This window comes from Furipterus horrens, unplaced genomic scaffold, assembly GCF_987537825.1.
Source record: "Furipterus horrens unplaced genomic scaffold, mFurHor1.1.pri manual_scaffold_1, whole genome shotgun sequence".
Lineage (NCBI taxonomy): Eukaryota > Metazoa > Chordata > Mammalia > Chiroptera > Furipteridae > Furipterus > Furipterus horrens.
In genome coordinates, this window is record NW_028327171.1 from 191,069,642 (window position 1) to 191,094,009 (window position 24,368).

Consider the following 24,368-nt stretch of genomic DNA (forward strand, 5'->3'; position numbering starts at 1 on the left):
TTGAGTGGTTAAAATGGTGGTCAGTGGCTTCTAAACTGAGGGCAGAAAGTGAAGACAGGCAGGTGGCTGATAGCTAGTTAGAAAACAGGAGAGTCAAAAAAACTAAACTAGAGATGTTGATTAAATAGAAGAACAATTGAAGAGAAAAGATAACTGTGAGGAAGATTTTCAGGCTAATGTGATTGACATACCAGACACTGTGCTAAATGCTTAGGAGGAAAATAAAAAGACATAGAAGACAGAGTCCTTCCCTCAAGGCTCTTACATCCAAAAACAAGATAAAACAAATAAACAGCAATACCATTACAGGACATTTGTGAGTAATTCCAAGTATAAAATAAGACCTCACATTGTAGATGGGTAAAGGAATAAAATATATTTTCTCATTTTAAGAGGTTTCATTAAGCCAGAACTTTAAAAATGCATTGCATTTTAAGAGGCTGAAATAGGGGAAGATGTTCCAGAAAGAATTATTTCACCCCAGAGTTATGGATTGTTAGGCTTAGGGGACCAGCAATGGTTTTCTTTTTTTCTTTCTTTTTTTAAAATTAACACATTTATTTGGGTCCAACCTGATAACAAGGCCGAAAGAAATCTAAGGTGCTAATATGCACTTCTCTCATTTTTAATTTTTTTTTGTATATTTTATTGATTACATTGTTACAATAGTTCCAATTTTTCCCCCTTTGCTCCCTTCCATCCAGTATCCCCCTTCCCCCAGCAATCCCACCTCCACTTAGTTCATGTCCACGGGTTGTGCATGCAAGTTCTTTGGCTTCACCTTTTCCTATATTCTTCTTTTTTTAAATTAATTAATTAATTTTTTATAACAATAAGAAATAACAATTCTCCCCTCTCAGACTTAAGGCCCTTTATAATCTTATAAAGGACAATGGTTGAAGGTCTCATGCTCCTCTAGCTGCTTCAAGCTGGACATGGTTGTCATCCTTCCCACCCTTGGGTCCAGAAATCCCTAATAAGAGTGGGAGTGTGGAGGGGAGAGTGGCCTTCCAAAATGGGGAAGGATCTTGCAGACTCCAGGTCAGTTGGCTTTCCTGGACCATGGTATGTTTGGTTTAACAGGCTGGCATCCTTGTTGTATTCTGGGGGCAACATATTTGGCAACAGGGTTCAAAGGCATCATTTAGTCCATAACCACAAGATGACAAAAGGCAGGGATTAATTTTCAATGTCCCATATTAGGGAAAGAAAAGGGCTTCTTTGGAGGAAGGTGTGCCAGGCACGTCCCACCTGTTCAAAACCCTTTTGCCCACTATACTTAGTTTGAGCTGAGGGGAATATTTTAGGTTTCCCCCCCTCTCAGACCTCTGGGCCTTTTCTGTCCAAGCATTTAAGATAGAAAAGAGAAACCAGGTTTAAAGGGAAGCCCACAGACCACCCCATGCTTCACCAACCCAGCCACTTAGTTCAACCAAAATGTTGAGTCTCAGGAGGCAGCACTGCAGACAGGATTAAGTGAGGCCTATACATATGGGCAATCACTCAGGTAATGAGATCATAGGCTTATGCCCTATGAAAACAGAACCAGCAATGGTTTTCAATCTTTAGGTTCTGACCCATTAGTGAGATATAAAATAAATTTGCTGACTAGCAATCAACATTTTGAAAAATGAAATGGAATGGGTTAGAAGAAAATAGAAAATATATTTGCAACTTTGGTTCCAGTTAAAACTGTAGTTTTGCATACGGATGTGAATACTGGGTGCATATTTATTTCTTGTGGTTGCAGGAAAAAAAACAACACTGGACTGGGTTGATGTAACTTTCTTATTTTGCAGAATTGCAGTGTAAGGTTTGAGAGGACAAGCATTTCGCCCATGGTTATAGAACCAGCTTTTGCTATTGCTAAATGTGATTCTTGGTTAGGATTCTTTTCCACTCCTACCACATTGCATCTCTGGTCCTATTGGCCTGACATATATTAGTAGACTATATTAGTGAAGTGGGGTACATGAATCTGGAGAAATAGATTGGGTAGGTGACTGAGAGCCTCACTTTCTAAGATGTGGACTTTATTCCTTAGACATTAGAGTCATTAAAGGGGTCTGAGTTGAGAGAGAATGACGTGATCAGAAGGAAATTTATGTAATTGTGGTCTGTGGGATGGTTTAAAGAGGGGGAACTGGAGTCAGGGATTCCAGCTGGCAGTTCATTGATGTGGTCTAGCCCAGTGCTTCTCAGACTTCAATGAGCAGATGAATGACTTGGGGATCTGATTCAGTAAGTCTAGGGTGAGGCCTGAGCTTCTGCTTCTGACATGATCTCAGGTGATACAGATGCTGCTGGTCAAGGACCAAACTTTGAGTATTAAGAATCTAGGTAGGAGGTAATAAATGCCTAAATTATGGTAGTGAAAGTAAGAATGGGAAGGAATGTGGAAAATGGAAACAGTGAAGAGTTCATCCACGATGTGGTGACTAACTGGACAAGAGGAGGGGAGGGATGGGGCCAAACATGACTGATTTTGAGTTTAATTGACTAAGAGAGTTATAGTTCTATTAATATAAATAGAAGAAGTTGGTTTGGAGAAGAGGAGAAGCCCTGTTTTAGACAAATTGAACTCCTAGGGATGTGAGTGGCAGGCAGCTGAAGAGGAGACCGGTGCTCAGGAGGGACATATGAGCTGGAGATGTAGATTTGAGGGTAATCAGCACAAGGAGTTTGCAGGTAAAGACAAGAGAGTGGATAACCAAAAGAGCAAATCCACAAAGGGAAATGAGCTGACAGTAGAACTTTTGTCTTAAGGGACTGAGAAGAGGAACAGGACAGCAAGGGACCAACGGAAGCAGCTTTTAAAAAATGCAGAGGATCCAGAAAAATACATTTCATGGAAGTCAAGGGAAGAGACAATTCCAAGGAGGGTATGGTTGAACATGTCACAAAACACCAAGAATACAGTTGAAAATTATACTTGACTGCAAGGACTATGTAGATGTGTGAGGAACACACTAATAGAGGGATGTATATGGGCATGGGGATACAGAAAGGGAGAAGTTATCCAATCAAAACAGATGGGACTAGGGATGAGTTCCCCATAGCAGTGGCAGCGGTGAAAACGCTGGATGAGAGAAGGCATGGTATGTTCCAAGAACTGATGGTAATTCAGTAAAGCAGGAAGTTTGGAATTAGCAGAGTTGGGGATGGGTAGAGATGAGACTTGAGAGGGGAGTAGGAGCCAGAGCACGAAGGGCCCAGCTATGTCATGTTATTCAATTTGAGGAGCCATTAAATGATGTTAAACAAGGAAGTGATAACTTTGGCTTTTCATTTTGTAAAGCTTACTCTCATGACTCTGTAATGAATAGTTTGGGAAAGGGCAAACTCCTTGGTTTTTTCCTACTCCAACCCCATCCTCTCATTTCCTCTAGTCATTCCCTAAATGTTGGTGTCTGTTAGGGTACCAGCCTTGACACTGGGGCTAATCAGGACAATGGTGGTGCAGATGCAAGATGATGGTGGAGGAAAGTGGACATATACGTGGTCAGTTACTTCGCCAGACTTCACAGCAGATGAAAGAGTCAACAATAATTTTTCTAGCTTTGCATATGTAGATGGATAATGGTTACTATTCATAGAGAGAGAGATAGAGAGGAGAAAGTGGATTGTAGAGGGAAATAGTGAGTTAAGTTTTAGACATTCTGAGTTTGGGGTGTTTATAGAATATCCAAGTGAACTCCAGACTACATGGGTCTGAAGTTCAAGAAAGAGTCATAGTTAGAGATAAAGATTTTGAAGTCTTCAGAATATAGTTGTTCATTGTGTGAATAAGATGGCTAAGAGAGAGTATGTGGAGCAATAAAAGAAGAAGGTCAAGGATGGTGCCCTAAGGAATTTCAATATATTAGAGATGAGTAGAGGAAGTAGATGGAACCTATAAAAAGAGTAGTCAGAGAAGCAGGAGAAAAACTAAAAGCAAGGGAGAGAACTTCAGGAAAGAAGGCATGGTCAACAATGCCAAGTGCTGCAAAGAGAAGGAATGAGAGGTATCCATTGGATTTCCATAGCAAAAGGCATTGGTGACCATGGTAAAAAAAAAAAAAAAAAAAAAATTTATATATATAAATGATGTGATCAAAATAGTTGCACATGATGGCAAGACCCACTGTGTTATCATGGACTGGGGGGCTGAAGTTGATTGGAGAAGCAGATCCCTGGAGCTGAGGAAGTCAGCTTAATTTGTTCACATGGCCACTGAGGTCAAGGAAGCAACAGCTGTGATCCAGGTGCCCAAGCCTTGAGTGAATGTTGGAGAGTGGTGGGAAGTTGTGTGGATGATAGTGAAAGAGTAGTAGAGGAAGGTGTAGCTGGGTGGCAAGAAAGTCTAAGCAATGGGGTTTTTCCTTAAGGGTGGAGAAGTCATGGTTTTGAAGTGGTACTGAGGAGTCAGGAGACAGCTGACCCCACCTCCCCGAGATCAAATGTGTGAGTAAGCTGTAGAACAGTGGTTCTCAACCTTCCTAATGCCATGACCCTTTAATACAGTTCCTCATGTTGTGGTGACCCCCCAACCATAAAATTATTTTCATTGCTACTTCATAACTGTAATTTTGCTACTGTTGTGAATCATAATGTAAATATCTGATATGCAAGATGTATTTTCATTGTTACAAATTGAACATAATTAAAGCATAATGATTAATCACAAAAACAATATGTAATTATATATGTGTTTTCCGATGGTCTTAGGTGACCCCTGTGAAAGGGTCGTTCGACTCCCAAAGGGGTCGCAACCCACAGGTTGAGAACTGCTGCTGTAGAAAAACTAACGTCCACTTGAGAATGCTATAGGGAAGCAGTGAAATCAAGGTCCCATTTAAAGAAAGGAGCCAGAAGGAAATTCATCTGAGGTTGAGCTGTACAGTTTTAAACCAGGATTGAGGAGTAAAGAGTGAGCGGTGAAAAAGTTTGGGATACATAGGAACCAGGGATGCTGGATTAAGTAAGAGGAAGCACAGAGCAATACAAAGATGAGTTTATGGGAGGAAAACAGAATAGTCAGAGAGGCTTATTTTTTGAGTAGTGACCACAGAAGACATGATAGGAATCATTGCGAGGTTCGTCAGTATTGGATTTAACAAGCCCCAGGGATCCCTGGTGAGTGGAAGGACTCAGGCTTCCCTGCAGGAGCTGGCTGACTGATTGGATTGTATTTTGAGGGATTCCAGCCCAGATGGCAGAAGCCCAAAGGAATTACATTTTGTTCCCAACAGCCCCATTGTGCTGGAAACAGCACTAACCCCGGGGGTATGGGATGCCTCTCTGGAAAGAGTCACCCACCGATCTGGCTTGATGTTGACTGAAAAAAACACCATCAGATTGGGTCATATTATGGGTGAAGCTTTGGCAGTCTTCAAGGAAGAATCCAGGTTGTAAAGGATGAAAGAGGGAGTGGGTGGTGAGCTTAGTCAGCACACACGGCAGTTTTGAGAAGCGTGGCTGTGAAATACCACACTTAACACCACAGGGCTTTACCAGGTACAAATGCTTGCAGACAGACTTATGTGGAGCCAAGGAGGAAAGAGACTGAGAGCAAGAAGGCGGGAGGCGGGTGTGACTAATTAGTGAGAAAAGGCCGTCCTCGGGACATGAAAGGCATTTTGGCCTGGCCCACTGAGAAGCTGTTTCTGACTCAGCCAGCCAGCCGGCTCCCTCCCTCTTTCCCTGTCATGTTTTAATTTTCTGTCTTCTCTCCCGCTTCTCAGGATGGGGTAGGGGAGTCAGGCAGGTCTGAATCTGACAATCTGGCCCTGCCTTTTTCTAAACATATTTTTAAAGTTTCATATTTTTTAAATCTGCTAATTGAGGACAAGCATATCTTCCGCCCAGGGTTGTTTTGAAGATTATAAAAAGTGATAAGCATTCAATAAATATTATTTTCCCTTTCTTCCTTCTTCTGTCTCTCTCCCTTACTGATCACCATCTTTGGGGCTTCTGTCCCTCACCTGCTTCCCTCTCCCTCTTTCCTTAGTACTTTCCCATTGAAAAACATACATTATGGCATCTTCCCTTTCACCTGGAATTTCAGCTGGTTTTTTATATTGTCTTTTCCATGAACATTATAACCAACTGGAAGGTTTACATGATGGCACAAGAATTTTATACTTTGGTAGTTTAGTGGTTTGATGAATGGAAAAATAAACTGTGTGTGTTTGAAGCACCAAGACAATAAAGCCTTGGGAAGATTTATAGAAGCAGCGAATGTTTAAAGTAGAAGTCTCAAGGAATTTTCAGCATTCTTAAATGGCTTGTGAAACTGATGTGGGACCTGCATCAAACCTACACCACCACAACTATGCTCTGTATGGTTGGTGAACTGCCCAGGCTCCTGCTTCAGTCAGACCATGCTGTTCGTCACCTTGGCAACAGCGTCTCCGAGTCATTGTTAGATCGGCATAGGGCCTAGTATCTCTGCAGTTCCTAGTCTCCAAGATGTGATGGATAAAGTGGATTTAACCACACAGCGCTGTATCTACTATTTTGCTTGTGTGCCCGGGAATGCTGGGGCTGGTCCTTTCTTTTCTAAACTGTCAGAACATGTTTTCAGTTGGCATAAGTCTTTGTAAACACTAATGTTGGTGTTTGAATTCTCAGTTGCCAGTGGCCCTGGAAAATAGCAGAAGACACTTGGAAAACTAAGCATTCTTTTTTGTTTGTTTTTTTACCTTAAACTTTTATAATGATGGGAACCTTAAAATGTCTGGTTTATATGCCTTATAATCATGTGCAACATTTTAAAATTTGGGCCCAGAATGTATTTTTCCTGCTGTTTCCCCCACCTTTTGTCTTCTCTCTACTATTTATTTCTCATTCTCTTTTGATTTTTTTTTCTAATTTCTTTTGGCTCTCTTCCCTCTTAATTTATACTTATTTCCCTTATTTTCAACTTTGAACCTAAGACTTTAAAAATAGGTTTAAAAAGATAATGGTTCCTTTATTTCCTTTTACCGTCGAAGGGTATATTTCCCAGTCTGATCTCCTTCTGTTGTGTTTTTAAAAGGGTTTCATATCAGAGATCCTGAAAACTTAAGCAGTTGTAAATCTAGTATATCATTTCCAGGTCAACTTTGATCTCATATGCTAAGTTCATCAGTCGGGGGAAAAATTAAATCTCTCACATCTAAATCAATAACTAGTGTTCCAAGGGAAACTTTATAGTTTCACTTTAGATTTTTAATGAAGGGTTATTCCCTCAATATCAAAGAAATGAGATATCAGGGAAAGCCAGAATCCCTTTGTTTAGGATATGGTCTCCTTACTTGACTTTCCTTGTCTTTTTTTTTTCTCCCTCTTAATACAAAATTTCCTCCCTCTCTTTCTGTCTCTCTGTCTGTCTCTGTCTCTGTCTCTCAAGAAACACTTTTACTATATTCTTACAGATGAGTGTTTTTGATTTAGAGGAGAAATCCACATAGCGGCTCCAATCTGTTTAGATAAGGTGTTCATTCCTTCCAGCTTTTCATGTTTCAACTTTTGCGGGGCCTGGCGTACATCCACCACCAACACGTTCTTCACAGGGACCTGAAACCTCAGAACTTACTCATCAGTCACCTGGGAGAGCTCAAACTGGCTGATTTTGGTAAGCTGCCCCGTGAGTTTTTTTCTGGGCTATGAACAATGATGCTTTTGTGTACACATGTTTAAAGCATTGACGAGGCCTGGCCTTTGAAAAGTTGAGGCCCACAGAGTGTGATGCTTTGTGAGGATATCAAACTACCATAGAGGAAGTGTGAGACAAGAAATGAGGAGAAAATGGGAGCTGTTTAGGATTCTATCAAGCTCCAGTCTAATCAGACCATAAAACCTGGGCACCCGTATTAGCCACTGCCATTTTTGATACACAGACATCTGTACGAGTGAACTGTACTCAGTAGGTTTCTGTGAATCTAGTTGGATATACAAATCCCATCACAGTAGATTGAGGATATCCCAGGATGACAGGATAAAGCTCCAGGTTGTCAGACAGACTCCTCCTGCAGTGAAGGCTCCAGGAGACTTTTTCCTGCTCAACTGTGTATCTACATAGGTGTGACCGTGAAACTTTTATTTCCTTCAAAATGATGAAGATTCCTGCGTGGTTCTGTATCTTTCCCTGTTAGCACTTATCACAGTTTATAATCACACACACACACACATACCTGTGTGACAGTTTTGACTCTGCCACTAGACTATAGACATTATGATGGCAGCCTGGGTCCATTTTTGCTTATCTCCCTAGTGCCTGGCATCATAGCAAGTACTCAATAACTGTTGAAAAGCTGGCTCTGTGGGAACTGAGGAAGCACTCTTCTCTGTTTGGCAGCTGTCAAATAGTTGTACTATAGTTGCAGTACTTTATTCTGGGAAAGTAGCTTTCATCTGGGTAGGTAAGCATTTAACAAACATTCATTTATCAATCCCCATAACAGTGACTCATCTATTGAATATTTCTCCAGCTATAGATCACATGATTCTGTGAGATCAGTAGCTGCCCGACAAAATGCTCTCATTGTGCAGAGGAGCACTTGAAACTGACTCATCTGAGATCCTACCAAACTAGCTAATTTGGATTAGCACTCCCCACCCTTTACCTAACTGGGGATTCTGCACTGCAGCAGTGGAGGGTGGCCATGTTAGTGATGAACTGGGTTCTGTTGCTGCTACAGAGACCCCAAATCACAGATGTATAAACATGTCAGAAGCTTAACTTACTCTCACATACCATCTGACCTGAGCAGTCAGAACTTATAAGGAGGCCCTGCCATCCCTAGGGTGTTGCCCCAAATGCATATTTCAAGATGCCACTTCCTTCTCAGGAAGGAGAAAAGGAAAGAATGCTTATCCCTTCCATTAAGTGCATGATCTGGAAGTTCACACATCACTTCTGTTCATATCACACAGGCAAGAATTTAGTCAGAAAGGCTACATCTAGCTGCAAAGTAGGCCAAAATTTGAGAAATCCACTTGATAAAGAAGTACACAAGGGTCAAGATAGTTGAGTAGCTTTATTAAAAGCACCCAGAGTTTGTGTATTGGTGTTAAAGCATTGTTTATTTAGCCAGTTATACCCTCCTTGGTAGAATATATCACTGTGGTTCTCCAGGAAGTTTCAGGACAGTGAGTTTTGTGCTTCTCCCCTTTGGTCAGGTCTTGCTCGGGCCAAGTCCATTCCCAGTCAGACATACTCTTCAGAAGTTGTGACCCTCTGGTACCGCCCTCCTGATGCCTTGCTGGGAGCCACTGAATATTCCTCTGAACTGGACATATGGTAAGAGCTAGTGCCAAAAAAATGAAAAAAATGTGAGTCATCCTACCCTTGAGGGTTACTTTATCATCTGTGTTTCATGTTTAATAATAATTCTAATGACAATCACATTTGTCTGCAGAAACATAAAGTGCTTTCAAATACATATTTCATGCAATTCTTTTTCAAATCATTTTACGGGTTTTTACAGTTAAAGAAACTGAGACTCAGAGAGGTCTTGCCCAAGGCATCTTCTGAAGCCTATATTTTTCGTACCATGCCTCACCTCCTAGCTCTTCTCTTCAATCTTTTGTCTTTTCCCCTTGTCCTTAGAGAAACACATATACACTCCCAAACCACAGATATGCACACATACACACACACACTCACTCATCTGTGCATGCATGCTCACACATGCCCCCAAACAGTTCAGAGCCTGATGAAAAGCACAAACACCAAGAATCAGGAGACCTGATTTTTATGCCAGTTCTACTCCTAATCAATTTCCTTTTTTCTTCTTCTTCTTCTTTTTTTTTTTTTTTTTTTTTAGAGAGGGGAAGGGAAGTAGAAAGAGAGGGTGAGACACAGTAATGTACAAGAGATACATCGATCAGTTGCCTCTCCCACCCCCCCCACCCCAACTGGGCACCTTGCCCACAACCCAGGCCTGTGCACTGATTGGGAATTGAATCGGTGACCTTTCAGTGTTCAGGCCGGTGCTCAATCCACTGAGCCACACTAAACAGGGCTGTTTCTCCATTTTTGAAAATGAGAATAACAAACTCTCCCATGAGGGGTTAAATGGGACTGTAGAACAAGAATAAGAAGCAGATAGATGCTGTCAAGTAGAACCACATTGATGGGGAGGCTCTTGGATTAATGGGATGCAGTGATCAGTATGGGATCTCAAGCACTCCAGGTTCCTAGACCTTATTCCTGAAATATCCCAGTCATTTGAGGGACACAGTTAGATGTGTGGTGACTGCAGTTATAGCCACCTCCTCAAAGGTAACAAAGTCCATGGACTTCTTTTAGGATCTTAAAAGGTCATATGTAAACAGAGGGCCCTGTATTTTTTGTTTTTTGCTTTTTTTTAACTAATAATGGATTAAAGAAATTAAACAGTATCCTAAGAGGCTAAACCAAGCTTTGGATTTCTTAACAAATTGAGAAAGCTTGAAATTGAAATTTTCCTCCAGTGTATCTGGAGTCATTGATTTTCTAATATCTGGCGCCATTTCTGCAAGTATCCTCTGCTAGTCAAAACCTTCCTGGAACTGTCAGCTCTCACTGTCGCTTCAAAGGCCTTTCACGGGCTCTGGCTTTCTCAGCTCTTAATGATCACTTTCTAGTTGTGCTTCACAGACAAGAGTGAAACTTCTACTTATTTCTTTTAAACTTTGCTTTATTATGGAGCATTTAAAACATTAAAAAAAAGGTATATAACATATATTTACATGAGTGTTTCTCAACAAGGGTCAATTTTGCTTCTCAGGAACGTTTGGCCATGTCTGGAGACATTTTTGATTGTCACTGCTGGCTGGGTGATAAAACTAGTACCTAGTGGGTAGAGGCCAGGGATGCTGCTAAACATCCTACTATACACAGGACAGCGCCCCCCACAACATAGATTTATCTAGTCCAAAATGTCAACAGTGTCAGGATTGAGAAACCTGATGTAGGTTATGAAGCATAATAAAGTGAGCTTCATAAACCCACTGCCCAATGGAACAACTAGAACATAATACTGTCATCTACTTGTGTCCCTTTTCCATCAAACTGCCCTTGACAAGAGGGGCTTCTATTCTGAATTTTTTCTCTTGCATCATCCCTTGCCCCTTTGAAAAATAATATTTTTACATTCTTAAGTGGATTCCAAAAAACGTTATTTTGTTTCACCTGCTTTTGAGTTTTTATAAAAATTGTATTATATTGATTTTAGTCTTCTGTGACTTCCTTTTTTCATTTTTACTCAATATATTTCTAAGATTAATTTATGTTGATCTATGTAATTACACTTATTTCCTGCTGATGAACATTTCATTTAGTTTGTTTATTGTCTTGTTTTTGCTATTATGAATATACTTGGTATTTACATTTAAGGGTTTCTCTAGGGTACGTACTCAGGAGTAGATTTGCTGTGTCACGGAGTATGTGAATGTTTAATTTCATAAAATAGTGCCAAGTTGTTTTCCAAAAGTGGTTGTAATAATTTATACACCAACAGTGTATTGTGTTATAGTTCCTTATCCACATCTGCATAAACTTTATAATAACAGGTTTCTCAATTTTTGCTAACCAGGTGGGTTGAATAGTATGATGTTATGATCTAAATTTGCTAATTACTAATGAGGCTGGACATCTCATGGATTATTTGCCATTTATGTTTTCTCTTCTATGAAATACCTGTTTGTCTTTTATTTATTTTCTTTTGGTCTGTCTGTCAGTCTCTGTCTCTCTCTTTCTCTCTTCCTTTCCTTCTCTTTCTTTGTTTATTGATTTATAGAAGTTCTTATATTCTGGATACTAATCTTTTATCAGTTATGTGTGTTGCAAGTAAGCTTCCCCCAGTTCATGGCTTATGTTTTCACATCTTTACATTGTCTTTATGAATAAAAGTTCTTAATTTTAATATTGCAGACCATATCAATCTTTTCTTTTATGGTTAGCCCTTTTGTTTTTTGTTTATAAAATGCTTTCTTTCCCAAGGTCAGAATGATACTGTCCCATGCATTCCTTGAAAAGTTGCAACATTATTTTCCTTTCACTTTAACTCTTTAATACATTGGAAATTGACTTTTGTATATGCTAACCAGTTGTTTGATCCCAATTTCTTCAGCCTCTGCTCTGCCAAATCTCACATATGCCAAGTTTCTATAAATGCATTCGTCTGTTTCTATGCTCTCTATTCTTTCCCACTGGGATCAACTTATCTGTCCCTGTACCAGTGTCCCACTGTATTAATTTCTACAGCTTTATAATAATTCTTTGGATTTGGTAAGACAAGTTTCCCCACTTATTCTTCTTCCAGAGTGTCTTGGCTATTTTTCCCCTTTGATTTTTCATATAAATTTTAGATTCGGTGTGTCATGTTTCATGAAAAATCCTAGTGAAATTTTCATTGAAATTTCATTCAAATAATAGAATACTATGAGAATAATTAACACCTTTGTAATATTGTCTTCTAATTTTTATACATGGTATATCTCTTGCCCTGACCAGTGTGGCTCAGTTGGTTGGGCTTCATCCCATAAAGTGAAATGTTGCCGGTGCAATTTCCAGGTTGCGGGTTCAGTCCTTGGTCAGTGAATTAATGAGAGGCAGAGGCAAGTGACAGATGTTTCTCTCCCTTTCTCCCTCCTTTCCCTTCTCTCTAAAAATAAATAAATAAAATCTTAATTAAAAAAATGGTGTATCTCTTCATCTGTTTAGTTCTTTGATGTCTTTTAGTAAAGTTTTATAATTTTCTCTCTAAGGTCTTACATAATGGGAGCAAAGATTGTTGGAAATCTATTTCTGTTGTTTATTGTTCCTTTTGGTTCTTGCATATGGTATCTTTTTTCCATGCGTGTTTAGTTGTTCCTGAGAGTGATACTCTAGTTTTCCTTGGAATTTCATTTGTGGGATTTTTTATAAAACCTTGAATAAAATGGGTTCTCTCAGGGAGATTTGCATTTGATTCTGTTAGTAGCATTTTTTAATAAAGAACTTTGTTGTTATATCTTACATACATGTTGGTCTGCCACCCAGATCTTAATTTCTTAATACCATTCCCTACTAAAAAGTACTAGAACTTTTTGAAGAAATGGCCAATTCTAAGGCTAGAGCAGAAGAAATTACAAGATAGGTCAGGAACATCTTATTGGGTGGGAAAATTTTTTTACAAAGTGATAAAAAGATGAAAATATATCAAAAAAGCATGGGAAGCAGCTGGAAGAGACTCCTACTAGCCAGAGCTGGTACAATTTAAGCATCAATGCAAATAATTAAAGTAATGGATTATAACCCATTGGGGAAAAAAGGAATGCATAAGTCTGTATTAAAGATAACCAGATGGTAGGTAAGAAAGGAGACTCCTCTTCCCAGTAGAATACCAACTAATAGCTGGAGAAGAAATGATGGAGTTAGAATATCCCTATTTGGAATATTATAATAGTAACTGATTCAAACAAGAATCATCAATGCTAAACTAAAGGGGAAGTTTGATGAGGAATAAGATATTTACTTAGTCTCAAAGTACCTCTCCACAAATTGCTTATTAATTACAAAGGAAAACATAGTAACTCTGTAGTAGAGAAATGTGGCAGATACCACCTTAAGCAAGTAATTAGACATTATATTATCAATGGGACTGACTGACATTGTGTACCTCATGTTATGATGCACTGAGAAGGATATAACATCTACCCAAAGAAGAGAAAAAAAGCATAACCCGGATGAAACCATAAAGACACAACAGATAAACTCAATTTGAGAGACATTCTACAACATAACTGGCCTGTACCCTTTAAGGGGTGAAGGGGAGGAAAAATTTTTCTCTAAGCCCTTAGGTTCAGTGGATGGGCCTGCAAAATAAACTGATGAAAAAGAGATTAACTGGAGAAAAGCACACAGATTAGATTTGATGTTAAAAGTATTACATGGCATGGAGGAGGTGGCTTCCTAAAAAGAAGAGAAAACCCCAAAGCAGCAGCTAGGCTTGGAGGCTTTTATATCATTCTGACAAAGGACAATACATTGTAAAGAAGTGACAAAAAAGGAAAAGGGTGGTTGGACTTTCAGGGGCCATAAAATGTGGAAAGGGAAATGTATGGGGGGCCCTACCAGTAAATAAAGGTTTCTTAGCAAGGTTTTTCAATGTAGTTTTTCTTGGTGTCATCTCTGTCTCTGGTGATAAGGCTGTGCTCCCCTGCTGGTGTGGAAAGGGTGGGAGATGAGGGGACATCTCCACAAAGGGGAGTTTATGCCTTGCTTTCATGCTTTCAGGCAGTTAGGGAAAGGCTGAGAGCTCATCCTATGTTTGCTTTTTCTCAATTGCCTTTAGCACAAAATAATCCTTACGTCAGAGTGGCGTATTTTGGGGTGGCATTTTCTGTTCCCCTACAAGGTCACAGTTTTAAAAGGCAAAGAAAGGCAGAGAAACTGTTTCAGATTAAAGGAGACTAAAGAGGCAAACCAGCTGAACATAGCGCATGGTGCTAGATTGGATCCTGGGAGAAATGGAGCTAAAGACCACTACTGGGGTGGGGACTTCCGGCCAAGATGGAGGCTTAGACGGACGCGCTAGGTCTCCCTCTACAACTAGAGAGGAATACAACTACTTCAAAACAAAGGATAACTAGAAATTCCAGAAAATAAAACTACACGGAAGCCCAACATATGAAGTTATAAACCAGCGGCGCCCTTTGGGCAGGTAAGGGGAGAGAAAGGGGGCGGTGCTGTTTGCGGTCGCACCTGGGACAGCGGCGGGGAGAACAACCCCGGCTGCAGTCGAACCCCCGGCAGCTCGCGACCCCAACGCTGGGGAAAGCAGCCACCACATCGCCTTGAACAGTGAGGCCCAGGGGGGCGGGAGGACGGATCCCGGTCTCCTAGCGGAATAACTGTGTGAATCCATCTTGGACCCCCGCCCCCAAAGAAAGCGCCACAGGGCTGCGAAATAGGTCGCGGACAGGCACTGGTCGCTGGATTGTGACGACAAAGCACCACGGCACAGCAAGAAAGGCTGCCGAACGGCGCCGGTCGCTGGGTCATTACGAGTACACAGGCACTGCCCCCGACAGCCGGCCCAAGAAAACAAAACGCATCTGTCAAAATGAGGCAGACAACTATAGAAATCCCGGTGGCACAGCTCACCAGGCAACAGATGGAGAACCTGACAGATGAACAGATAAGAAACCTGTCAGATGCTCAGTTCTGGGCCATTGTTATCAGGTGGCTTACAGAATTCACAAAAGATCTGGAAAAAGATGAGAAAGAAGCGAAAAACACTCATAACGAAAGGAACAAAACCACATACGAGACAGATGGTGAGGAAAAAAAACCCAGAGTTCATTTCAACAAACCGGAATATGGAGAAGGAACAAGCAGTCAACCAATGCAGCGAGAGGAAATGGGAAGCAACGATGAGAGGATCAGAAACCTCTGGGACAGCTATAAAAGGCCCAACATAAGAATCATTGGTTTGCCAGAGAGCGAGGAAGATGAACTAGAACTTGAAAAATTGAGTGAAAATATAATAAAGGAGAACTTCCCAGACTTGGGGAAGGAAATAGACTTACAGGTCCAGGATGCACAGAGAGTTCCAAAAAAACTGGACCCAGGGAGAACCACTCCAAGACACATTATAATCAAAATGTCAAAAATTAAAGATAAAGAGAGAATCTTAAAAGCAGCAAGAGAGAAGAAAAGAATTATGTACAAAGGGGTCCCAATTAGACTATCAGCTGACTTCTCAAGGGAGACCCTGCAGGCAAGAAGGGACTGGCAAGAAATATTCAAAGTAATGAAAATCCAAAACCTACAACCACGAATACTCTATCCAGCGAAACTGTCATTCAGAATAGAAGGACAGAGAAAGTGTTTCCAGGACAAAATAAAACTGAAAGAGTTCATTAGATCCAAACCACTGTTATATGAGATGTTAAAGGGACTGGTTTAGAAAAAGGAGGATCAAGACAATGAAATCTAAAATGAAAACTGCATCACAAGAAACAACAGAAGCTAGGGAATTAAAACAAAGGCAAACTAAACAGGCAACGAGAGTGGAAAAAGAACTATAGGTACGGGGAACATATTGGGGGGAGGTCAACAGGGAGGGGGAATGGGGAGAGGGAGGGAGATGATATAGGAATTAAGGATCATGGTAGGAGGGAATGGAATAGACAGAGAGAGGTTGAGAAGAACTGTATGCACAACTAATGGACATGATCTAAAAGGGGGGGACAACTGGAGGGAGGGGGGTCACCGAGTGGAGGGGAGCAGAGGGAAGGGAAATTGGCACAAATGTAATATTATAATCAATAAAACACATTAAAAAAAATAAAATAAAATGCTGCTGGGGAAAAAAAAAAAGACCACTACTGGGACTGAAGGTGAAATTTAAATATGGATTGTGGGATAGATAGAGGTATTAGATCACTGTTAACTTTTCTGATTTTGATAATTGCACTGTTTTATGCAAGAGAGTGCTTTTGTTCTTAGAAAATACACATGAAAGTCATTGTGGTGAAGAGTCATGGTATCTACAACTTCCTCTCCACTGCTTCAGAAAAAATAGAGGTAAATGGATGGGTAGACAGATAGATAGATAGATACATACATACATGCATGCATACATAGAAAAGTGATGAAATGAAAGCAGTAAAATGTTGACAATTGGTGAATCTGCTTGAAGGGTATTATTCTTGCAATTTTAAGCTTGAAATTATTAAAAATTAAAAGTTAGCAAAAAATTGAGAAAAAACTGGTGTTTCACCAAAGATGGTATAAGAAGCACTGGCCTAGTACATGGTTAGTGTTTGCAATTATTTGATCTGTATTCAAGAAGAATTTTTATCCCCAAACTGTTGGGTTCAGGCTTTTACATATGTTCAAAAATTGAAGGTGGTTAATTGTGTGAAATCAAATCTTGATTTCGTTTTTGTCTATTTAACTTAATGAAAGGTGTTGAAATTACTGGTGGCAAACCCTGTTTTTGTTTTTGTTTTTCTTAAGTTAAACTCCTGTTGTTGAAAGGAAAGATAGTCTTGCTGGGGATGTAATTCTATATTGACAGTTATTTTCTCTAACAACTTCGAAGATAGCATTTCACTTTTTTGTCTTCCATTGTTGCTGTTGTGAACTTACTTTTAGTCTAATTGTAGCAAAGTTCGCTTTTAGCGTTATTGTCTTTCTTTTGCAAGTGATCTCTCATTGTCTCCAGATATTTTCCTTTGCCTTTGTTATTAGGCAGTTTCCAATATAAGTTGTCTAATGTGGATTTCTTTTTACTTATGAAGCTTGGTGTATATTGTGCTTCTTCCAGTTATGAATCCATGTTTTTCATCATTTGTTTTGTTTTTGAATGTTGCCTCTAGTCCCTTCTCAGTTTCTGGAGCTCCAATGAAAGATTATTAGACTGCATCTGTCTCTTATCCCCTCTTTCATATTTTCTGTCTACTCAACTCTGTGTGCTGCATTCTGGATATTTTTTCCTGAGATTTCAACTGGGTCACCCAGCCCACTTCTGTAAGTCTCTCCTAAACTATGTATCCTTTATCTTGTTACTGCAACTAGAAGGATCTATATTATGCCACTTGTAAGTGTTTCATTAATTTAATCATAAATAATGATGGCACAAAGTAAAATTCAATTTTAAATTAAAATTATTGTCATTACTCTATTCATTTCACTATTATTGTTGTTTGCCCAGTAAAACTCAAAAAGTAATGTAGAAATAGACCAGCAGACATCTACCATTGAGTTTACTGTATTTGTTCACTCTACATAATTGTTAGATATTGGATACTCCTTCACCCATTTTCCCCCCCTTTTCATGGCAATAAGCAGGGAGATTTCCAGTTGACAAAGGAAGAAACGAAAAAACAATCCTATTCTGCTAGGTTATACAACTCCATAGGGTTCAAACTGAATGCCTTTAAGGAGGGAAATGATGGTGGTGAGTGTTAGAGCCTTTGTTGTAAAGAAACTGATTGTAACACAGCAGTACAAGAGCCTTTTATTCACAAGGAGTCCTGGTAGCAGAAGGGCCAGAGCAAATGGTTGGATTTTGGAAAATTAACAAGTAGGACATATTGGTTATCTCCAGCATTTACAACCAACGTTCTCTAGTCCCCCAGCATCTTCTCTCTCCGCGACCTTTTCAAACTTAGAAGATTTGATTAGCAGTTTCAGTGAGGAAAACTCAAAGTTTTAGGATGATCACACTGTTTTGTTTCTGTTTTTACTTTTTTTACATTGTGTTGAGATTTATATAACATAAAGTTTACCACTTTAAATGTACAATTCAATGGCATTGATTACATTCACATTGTTGTTCAGCCATCACCACTACTCATCTTCAGAACTTATTATCATCCCAAACTAAAAGTCTGTGCCCCTTCACCAATACTGCCTACCACTTCCTCCCCTCAGCCCCTGGTAACTACCAATCCACTTTATGTCTCTACAAACTTAACTTTCTAGGGACCTCATATAAATGGAGTCATACAATATTTGTCCTTCCATATCTAATTTATTTCATTTACCATCATGTTTCCAAGGTTCATCCACGTTGTGGTAAACTGGGTTTTAAAAAGGATTTATTTCGCTACACTAAGACCTCTATTCCAAACTGACTTCAGGCAGCTGCTGGTTTTAAGACCACAGAAAGTTATACCTGAGAGATTTCAGATTTCTTCCCACAAACTTTCAAATATAAAGAGTGACCCAGGGAAAAGCAAATGGAGATGTCACATCACTGCCACATAGAGCATTATGTTCTTCTGAATTAATTACAACAATGAAGAATGAAATACTGATTCATTTCTCCCAACAACATTTTTATATGCTCCGTCCACCTCCAAAAACCCAAAACTCCTGAGATACTTTATTTCTCTGGAGATTACCTAAGATATTTGAGGAATCTTTTTTTCTCTCTTATGGAGGAATTTGTTCATGCTCAGAATAGAGAAAAGGTTAGGAAGAGAGCCAGAAAAAGCAGAAAACATGTAAGCTGTTTCCTCTAACTTAACTGAAGAACCCCAGTTGGAGCAATAAAATGGCCCAGCACATCTCTCCTTTCTGGAGGGACTGACTGTTTGAGGCCATCGGGTCCTTTTTTCCCTGCGTGTGAAGTTCCCCTTCATCTACATGGGCTGCCTCAAGGGTATCTCCACAGAGCAGAAATCCTCTGAGAAGCCTAAAGATATGTAGGGTAAGAAGAGCCATAGGAATAAAGATTTAAGAATAAAACAGGAATAAAAGAAAATAGGAACTGGTTTGTTATAAGGACCTGAATGTTCAGAATATTTAAAATGTTTGCTTAAGGCTAGTCTAGGATAGGCAAAATAGATGATAGCCACATAACTTGTTTAAGAAGCAAATTAAAAAAAAACCCACATGATGTGTTTATGAAGCAAATAAAAAATAGAACAGTTCTGAAGAAAAAGTGAAAAAAATAGAAAGATAAATTGTGTAGTTTTTAAAAAGCAATGCTTTTACCTAGAAAATATCTTTTGTCTTTCAAACCTGAGGTACACAGACTTACTTTCTTACCAGTGCATTGATATTTATGGTACTTAAGATATTCTAGGTACTAAATATAATTGATTTAGAAATTTTGTTTGTCTTGAAAGTGTTCTAAGGGCATGCATGTATGCATGCCAGTGTACACACACACACAATGTATATGTAACCTTAGACTCTAGAGTTGTTAGGTGGGAAAGGCTTTGACCTGTCCTTAAGAGAAGCTTAAAAAGAAACACTGTGTGTATATATTTTTTTCACTTCAAAATGAAATGGTTTGAGACCTTTAAAGTACATACAAAGAAAGCATGAGGACAGTGGCAGAGACCATTGGATCGTATTCACTAGCTCAGTTTCTGAGTTGGTTTATCTCATAGTTGACCATTGCTAACAACCAGGATGATTTTTAACCATTTGACAATTTTTCATTACTTTTATTCTTCTCCATATATTGTTTGATTTATACCTTTTACATCTGTTGCTTTAAGGACAAGAAGCAAAAAGAATATGGATATTTAAAGACAAGCTAATGAGGAGGTTTAAAATGACCAAAGTTCCAAAAATTTACCTCAAGATACTACTCACCAGATTCTTAAGTTACATTTGTCTGATCAAAATTTTGTATCACATATCAAGATTTCTCCTGTAAATGAAAAATCAATAAAAAGTAAATATGGTGGCATTTATATACAAATCGGCATTTTAAAAATTGGGGGTAAAAACAACCTGTTGTTGGGGGTGGGGGTGGGATCTGCTTGCAAAACTGAATCTGATAGCTTTCATATATATATATATTTCTAAAAATAAGCCAGTTGATTATTTTAAATGCAAATCATATTAGCTTATGAAAACAGCTTTTGTCTCTTTAGATATAATAAAATACAATTAAATTTCAATTTAAAAGTATATATTCTGTTATTCTTAAATTTGTTTATCAAGATATCTGCTTTCTCCTACACAATCAATTTAAACTAAATTAAATAGCATGAGATTAAAGTCAGATGGAAAAAGTAAAAATTTATCGTATCAGATAAATACATATGAATAATATTAAAAGACCATATTTAATATGAATTTTAATTATATGATGATTTATAATAAAATGTTCTACTCACATATCTTTTTTTATCATGCCACACACAAAAAATGTCAAGATGGTTAAAGGAGTTTGCAAATTTATGTGTTAGTGAAAGGGATTTGGAGTCAAAGTTTTGGACCATGGGCATAATCTCTGTAATCTATCACCTGAACCATTTTTATCACTCAAAAGGCTAATAAGAATAAAAATATGCATTATTAGCAGAATACATCTTACTTCTTACTATCTCTCCAGAATTATTCTCTTACTTGACTACATAGGAAAGAAAACATACATCACCTTATTTAACACATTTTAAGATGCACACTCTCAGTGCATCTTAAATCAGGATGCAATTTACAGTCAGTAGCATCTTACAATACCTATCACCCAAGCCACACTTGTGACTAGTTACCGTTGCGCATGTGTGAACATCAAACATGCCAGCATCAAAACTTGCGGAATGAGTGTCAGTGACTTAGAAGAGTCTTGCAGACAGAAGAGCTTCTTTTTCTTTTTCTTTTCCTTTTTTTTAACCCTAGGAACCAAACAGTTGTGGAAAGGGAGTGAATCAGACATGTTTAGCAACATTATTTAAACAGGAGTCCAAAGTAGGCTAGCTTTGGGTAATTGCAAGGCCAGTTTAGGAGGCCAGCACCCATGACTCTTTGGTCTTTAATGGATTATTTTAAGACATGTGGTGTCATCAGACTCCTGATACAGAGGACAATATCCTGGATAAACACAGACATCAAAGAGTCTGAGTCAAATGCAGAATGTGAAAAAGTCTCAGGAGCACCTAAACCAATTTCTTTCACTTAATGTTCCAGTTTTGCATGTACAACTATGACGGATGATAAAATAATCTGTCTAATTAAATGTATAACAGCCCTTTCAATAAGAATAAAAGAAATATTTGAGCATGTCATGGTTTTACCTGAAGGTTTTTTATTTCTTAATAGCACATACAATAGTGGTGCCTCTTAACAGTGATGGCATCTTAGATTCAGTGAAAGAGAGTATTCAATTTGTAGGTTTAGTGCTTTCCCCTCTTCTCGTAATATGGATAGTTAATGAGCTTGAAAGAGCTAAAATGTTTGCTATCTATACTGGGTTCCTAAATGCTGGTTGCATTCCATTTTAACAAATGCTGCAGGCTGTTCTTATTTTTGGTTGACAAAGGGACTTCCTCCCCCACCTCAAGACTTTTAATAGCATGTGTCCTCTATTTAACTGTACCCAAAATATTTCTTGGGAGGAAAAATGCTAGTAATTCCATTTCCCAGGTACGGTTTCTTTGGAAGTATCAGGTTGACTCTTTATTTCTTTTGCTAGGGGTGCAGGCTGCATCTTTATTGAAATGTTCCAGGGTCAACCTTTGTTTCCTGGGGTTTCCAATGTCTTTGAACAGCTGGAGAAGATCTGGGAGGTAAGAGAAGAATTCCTCTTAGGAAGAAGAAATAGCTGCATTTCAAACTTTAAATCAAATTTGCCTTTGAGACAAGTGATGCAGTCCATCTGCTTTGAGATATTACACTCTGTGTTAAGGTTGTGGAGACTGTGGTATTTGCCACAGGTATAATAAGCACCTTAGGAACGAGTGGTAAGGAAACCGCCTGTTGTCCCGTAGTATTCCATGAATCTTCCTACTCCCTACCATTATTGTCTCAATCTCCCTGACAATTCCTGCCACATTTCTGTCTTGCCATCCCCAGCTCTAATTCTACTATTTTTGGCCCTGGATCTTTGCCAACAGAAGACAAGAAAGTAAATTGTCATAGAACTCCAATAAAAGCAAAGGCTTTACCATATTAGTATGAGAGAAATACAGTATTTATTATGCTCCTCCAAAACCAAATTCCTAACATGTCAAGGTGCTTTTGTGTGTGGTTCTCTTTTTAAAAAATTTTATTGTTCAATTACAGTTCACATTTCATATTATTTTGTATTAGTTTCAGGTGTATAGCATAGTGGTTAGACAATCATATACTTTAATGATATTATTTATTTATTTTTAGAGAGAGGGGAAGGGAGGAAGAAAGAGAGAGAGAGAAACGGCAATGTATCGATCGGCTCTCATGTGCCCCCAACTGGGGACCTGGCCCACAACCCAGGCATGTGCCCTGACTGAGAATCTAGCCAGCGACCTCTCAGCTCACAGGCTGGCACATAACCCACTGACCCACACCAGCCAGGGCGACAATCATATACTTTCAAAGTGTTCCCCTGATATTTCCAGTACCCATATGTACATACACAGTTATTATAATATTACTGACTACATACCCTATGCTGTATTTCACATCCTTGTGATTATCCTTATGATTATTCTGTAACTATCAATTTGTACTTCTTCATTCCTTTACCTTTTTCATCCAGTCCTCCAACCCCCTCTGCTCTAACAACTGTCAGTTTGTTTTCTGTATCTATGAGTCTGTTTCAATTTTGTTTGCTTATTTATTTTGTTCTTTAGATTCCACGTGTAAGTAAGATCATATGGTATTTGTTTTTCTCTAACTTATCATTCAGCATATTACCCTCTAGGTCCATCCATGCTGTCATAAATGGTAAGATTTTATTCTTTTTTTATGACCAAATAATATTCCATTGCATATATGTACCACCACTTTTTATCCACTCATCTATTGATGGGCACTTGGGCTGCTTCCATATCTTGGCTATTGTAAATAACACTGCAATTAACATAAGGGTGCATATGTTCTTTTAAATTAGTGTTTTGGGTTTCTTCAGATATATACCTAGAAGTGGAATCACTGGGTCATAAGGTAGTTTTATTTTTTAATTTTTTGTGGAGCCTCCATACTGTTTTCCATAGTGGCTGCACCAGTCTGCATTCTCACCAACAGTGCATAAGGTTTCCCTTTCCCCACATTCTTGCCAACATGTGTTTGTTGATTTATTGATGATGGCCATTCTGACAGGTGTGAAGTGATATCTCATTGTGGTTTCAATTTGCATTTGTCTGATGATTAGTGATGTTAAGTATCTTTTCATATGTCTGTTGGCCATCTGTGTGTCCTCTTTGGAGAAGTGTCTGTTCAGGTCCTTTGCCCATTTTTAAATTGGATTGTTTGTTTTTTTTAGTGTTGAATTATATGAGCTCTTTATAAGTTTTGGATATTAACCACTTACTGAATGTATCATTGGTGAATATTTTCTCCTGTTCAGTAGGTTGTTTTTTCATTTTGGTGATGGTTCCCTTTGCTGTGCAAAAACTTTTTAGTTTTATGTAGTCCCATTTGTTTATTTTTTTCTTTCATTTCCCTTGGTTCCATTTCATTATTCATAATTTATCCCTGCCTTATTTACACCATGATGTACTTCATTCCCTTGTAGCTTATATGCCATGTTAATCACCTGTATTGTTCTCTTTTTTAGTGATTTTTTAAAATTGTAAAATATACATAAAATTTATTCTAGCCACTTTTCGTATATAGTTCATAAGCATTAAATACATTCACATTGTTGTGTAACCACCACCACCATTCATTTTCAAAGCTTTCTCATCATCCCAAACAAAAGCTTTGTACCCATTAAACAATAATTCCCCTGCCCCTGGTAACCTCTTATCTACTTTCTATCACTATGAATTTGCCTATTCTGGGTAGCTCATATTAGTGGAACCATACAGCATTTGTCCTCTCTGTCTGTTTTATTTCACTTAGCATAATATTTTCAAGGTTCATCCTTTTTTTTTTTTTTTTTTTTTTTGTAGCTTTGTAGCTTTGTCAAAGTGCTTTAAATTTGGTTTGGTTTTGTATCACTTGTCATCCTGCTCCCTTTCGAGTTTGCTGCTTCAAG

At 38.7% G+C, this 24,368-nt stretch overlaps 1 protein-coding gene across 3 annotated transcripts in view; it reads left to right on the forward strand.

Moving 5' to 3' along the window:
- The window catches only part of CDK15 (cyclin dependent kinase 15), an 84,129-nt gene that overhangs the window by 22,425 nt on the left and 37,336 nt on the right, over window positions 1-24,368 (forward strand). For all 3 annotated transcript variants that reach the window (XM_090268446.1, XM_090268455.1, XM_090268465.1), the window contains exons 7-9: window positions 7,474-7,597; window positions 9,145-9,265; window positions 21,882-21,975. In XM_090268446.1, coding sequence (XP_090124572.1) covers window positions 7,474-7,597; window positions 9,145-9,265; window positions 21,882-21,975 — 339 coding nt within the window. The remainder of the gene's footprint in view (window positions 1-7,473; window positions 7,598-9,144; window positions 9,266-21,881; window positions 21,976-24,368) is intronic.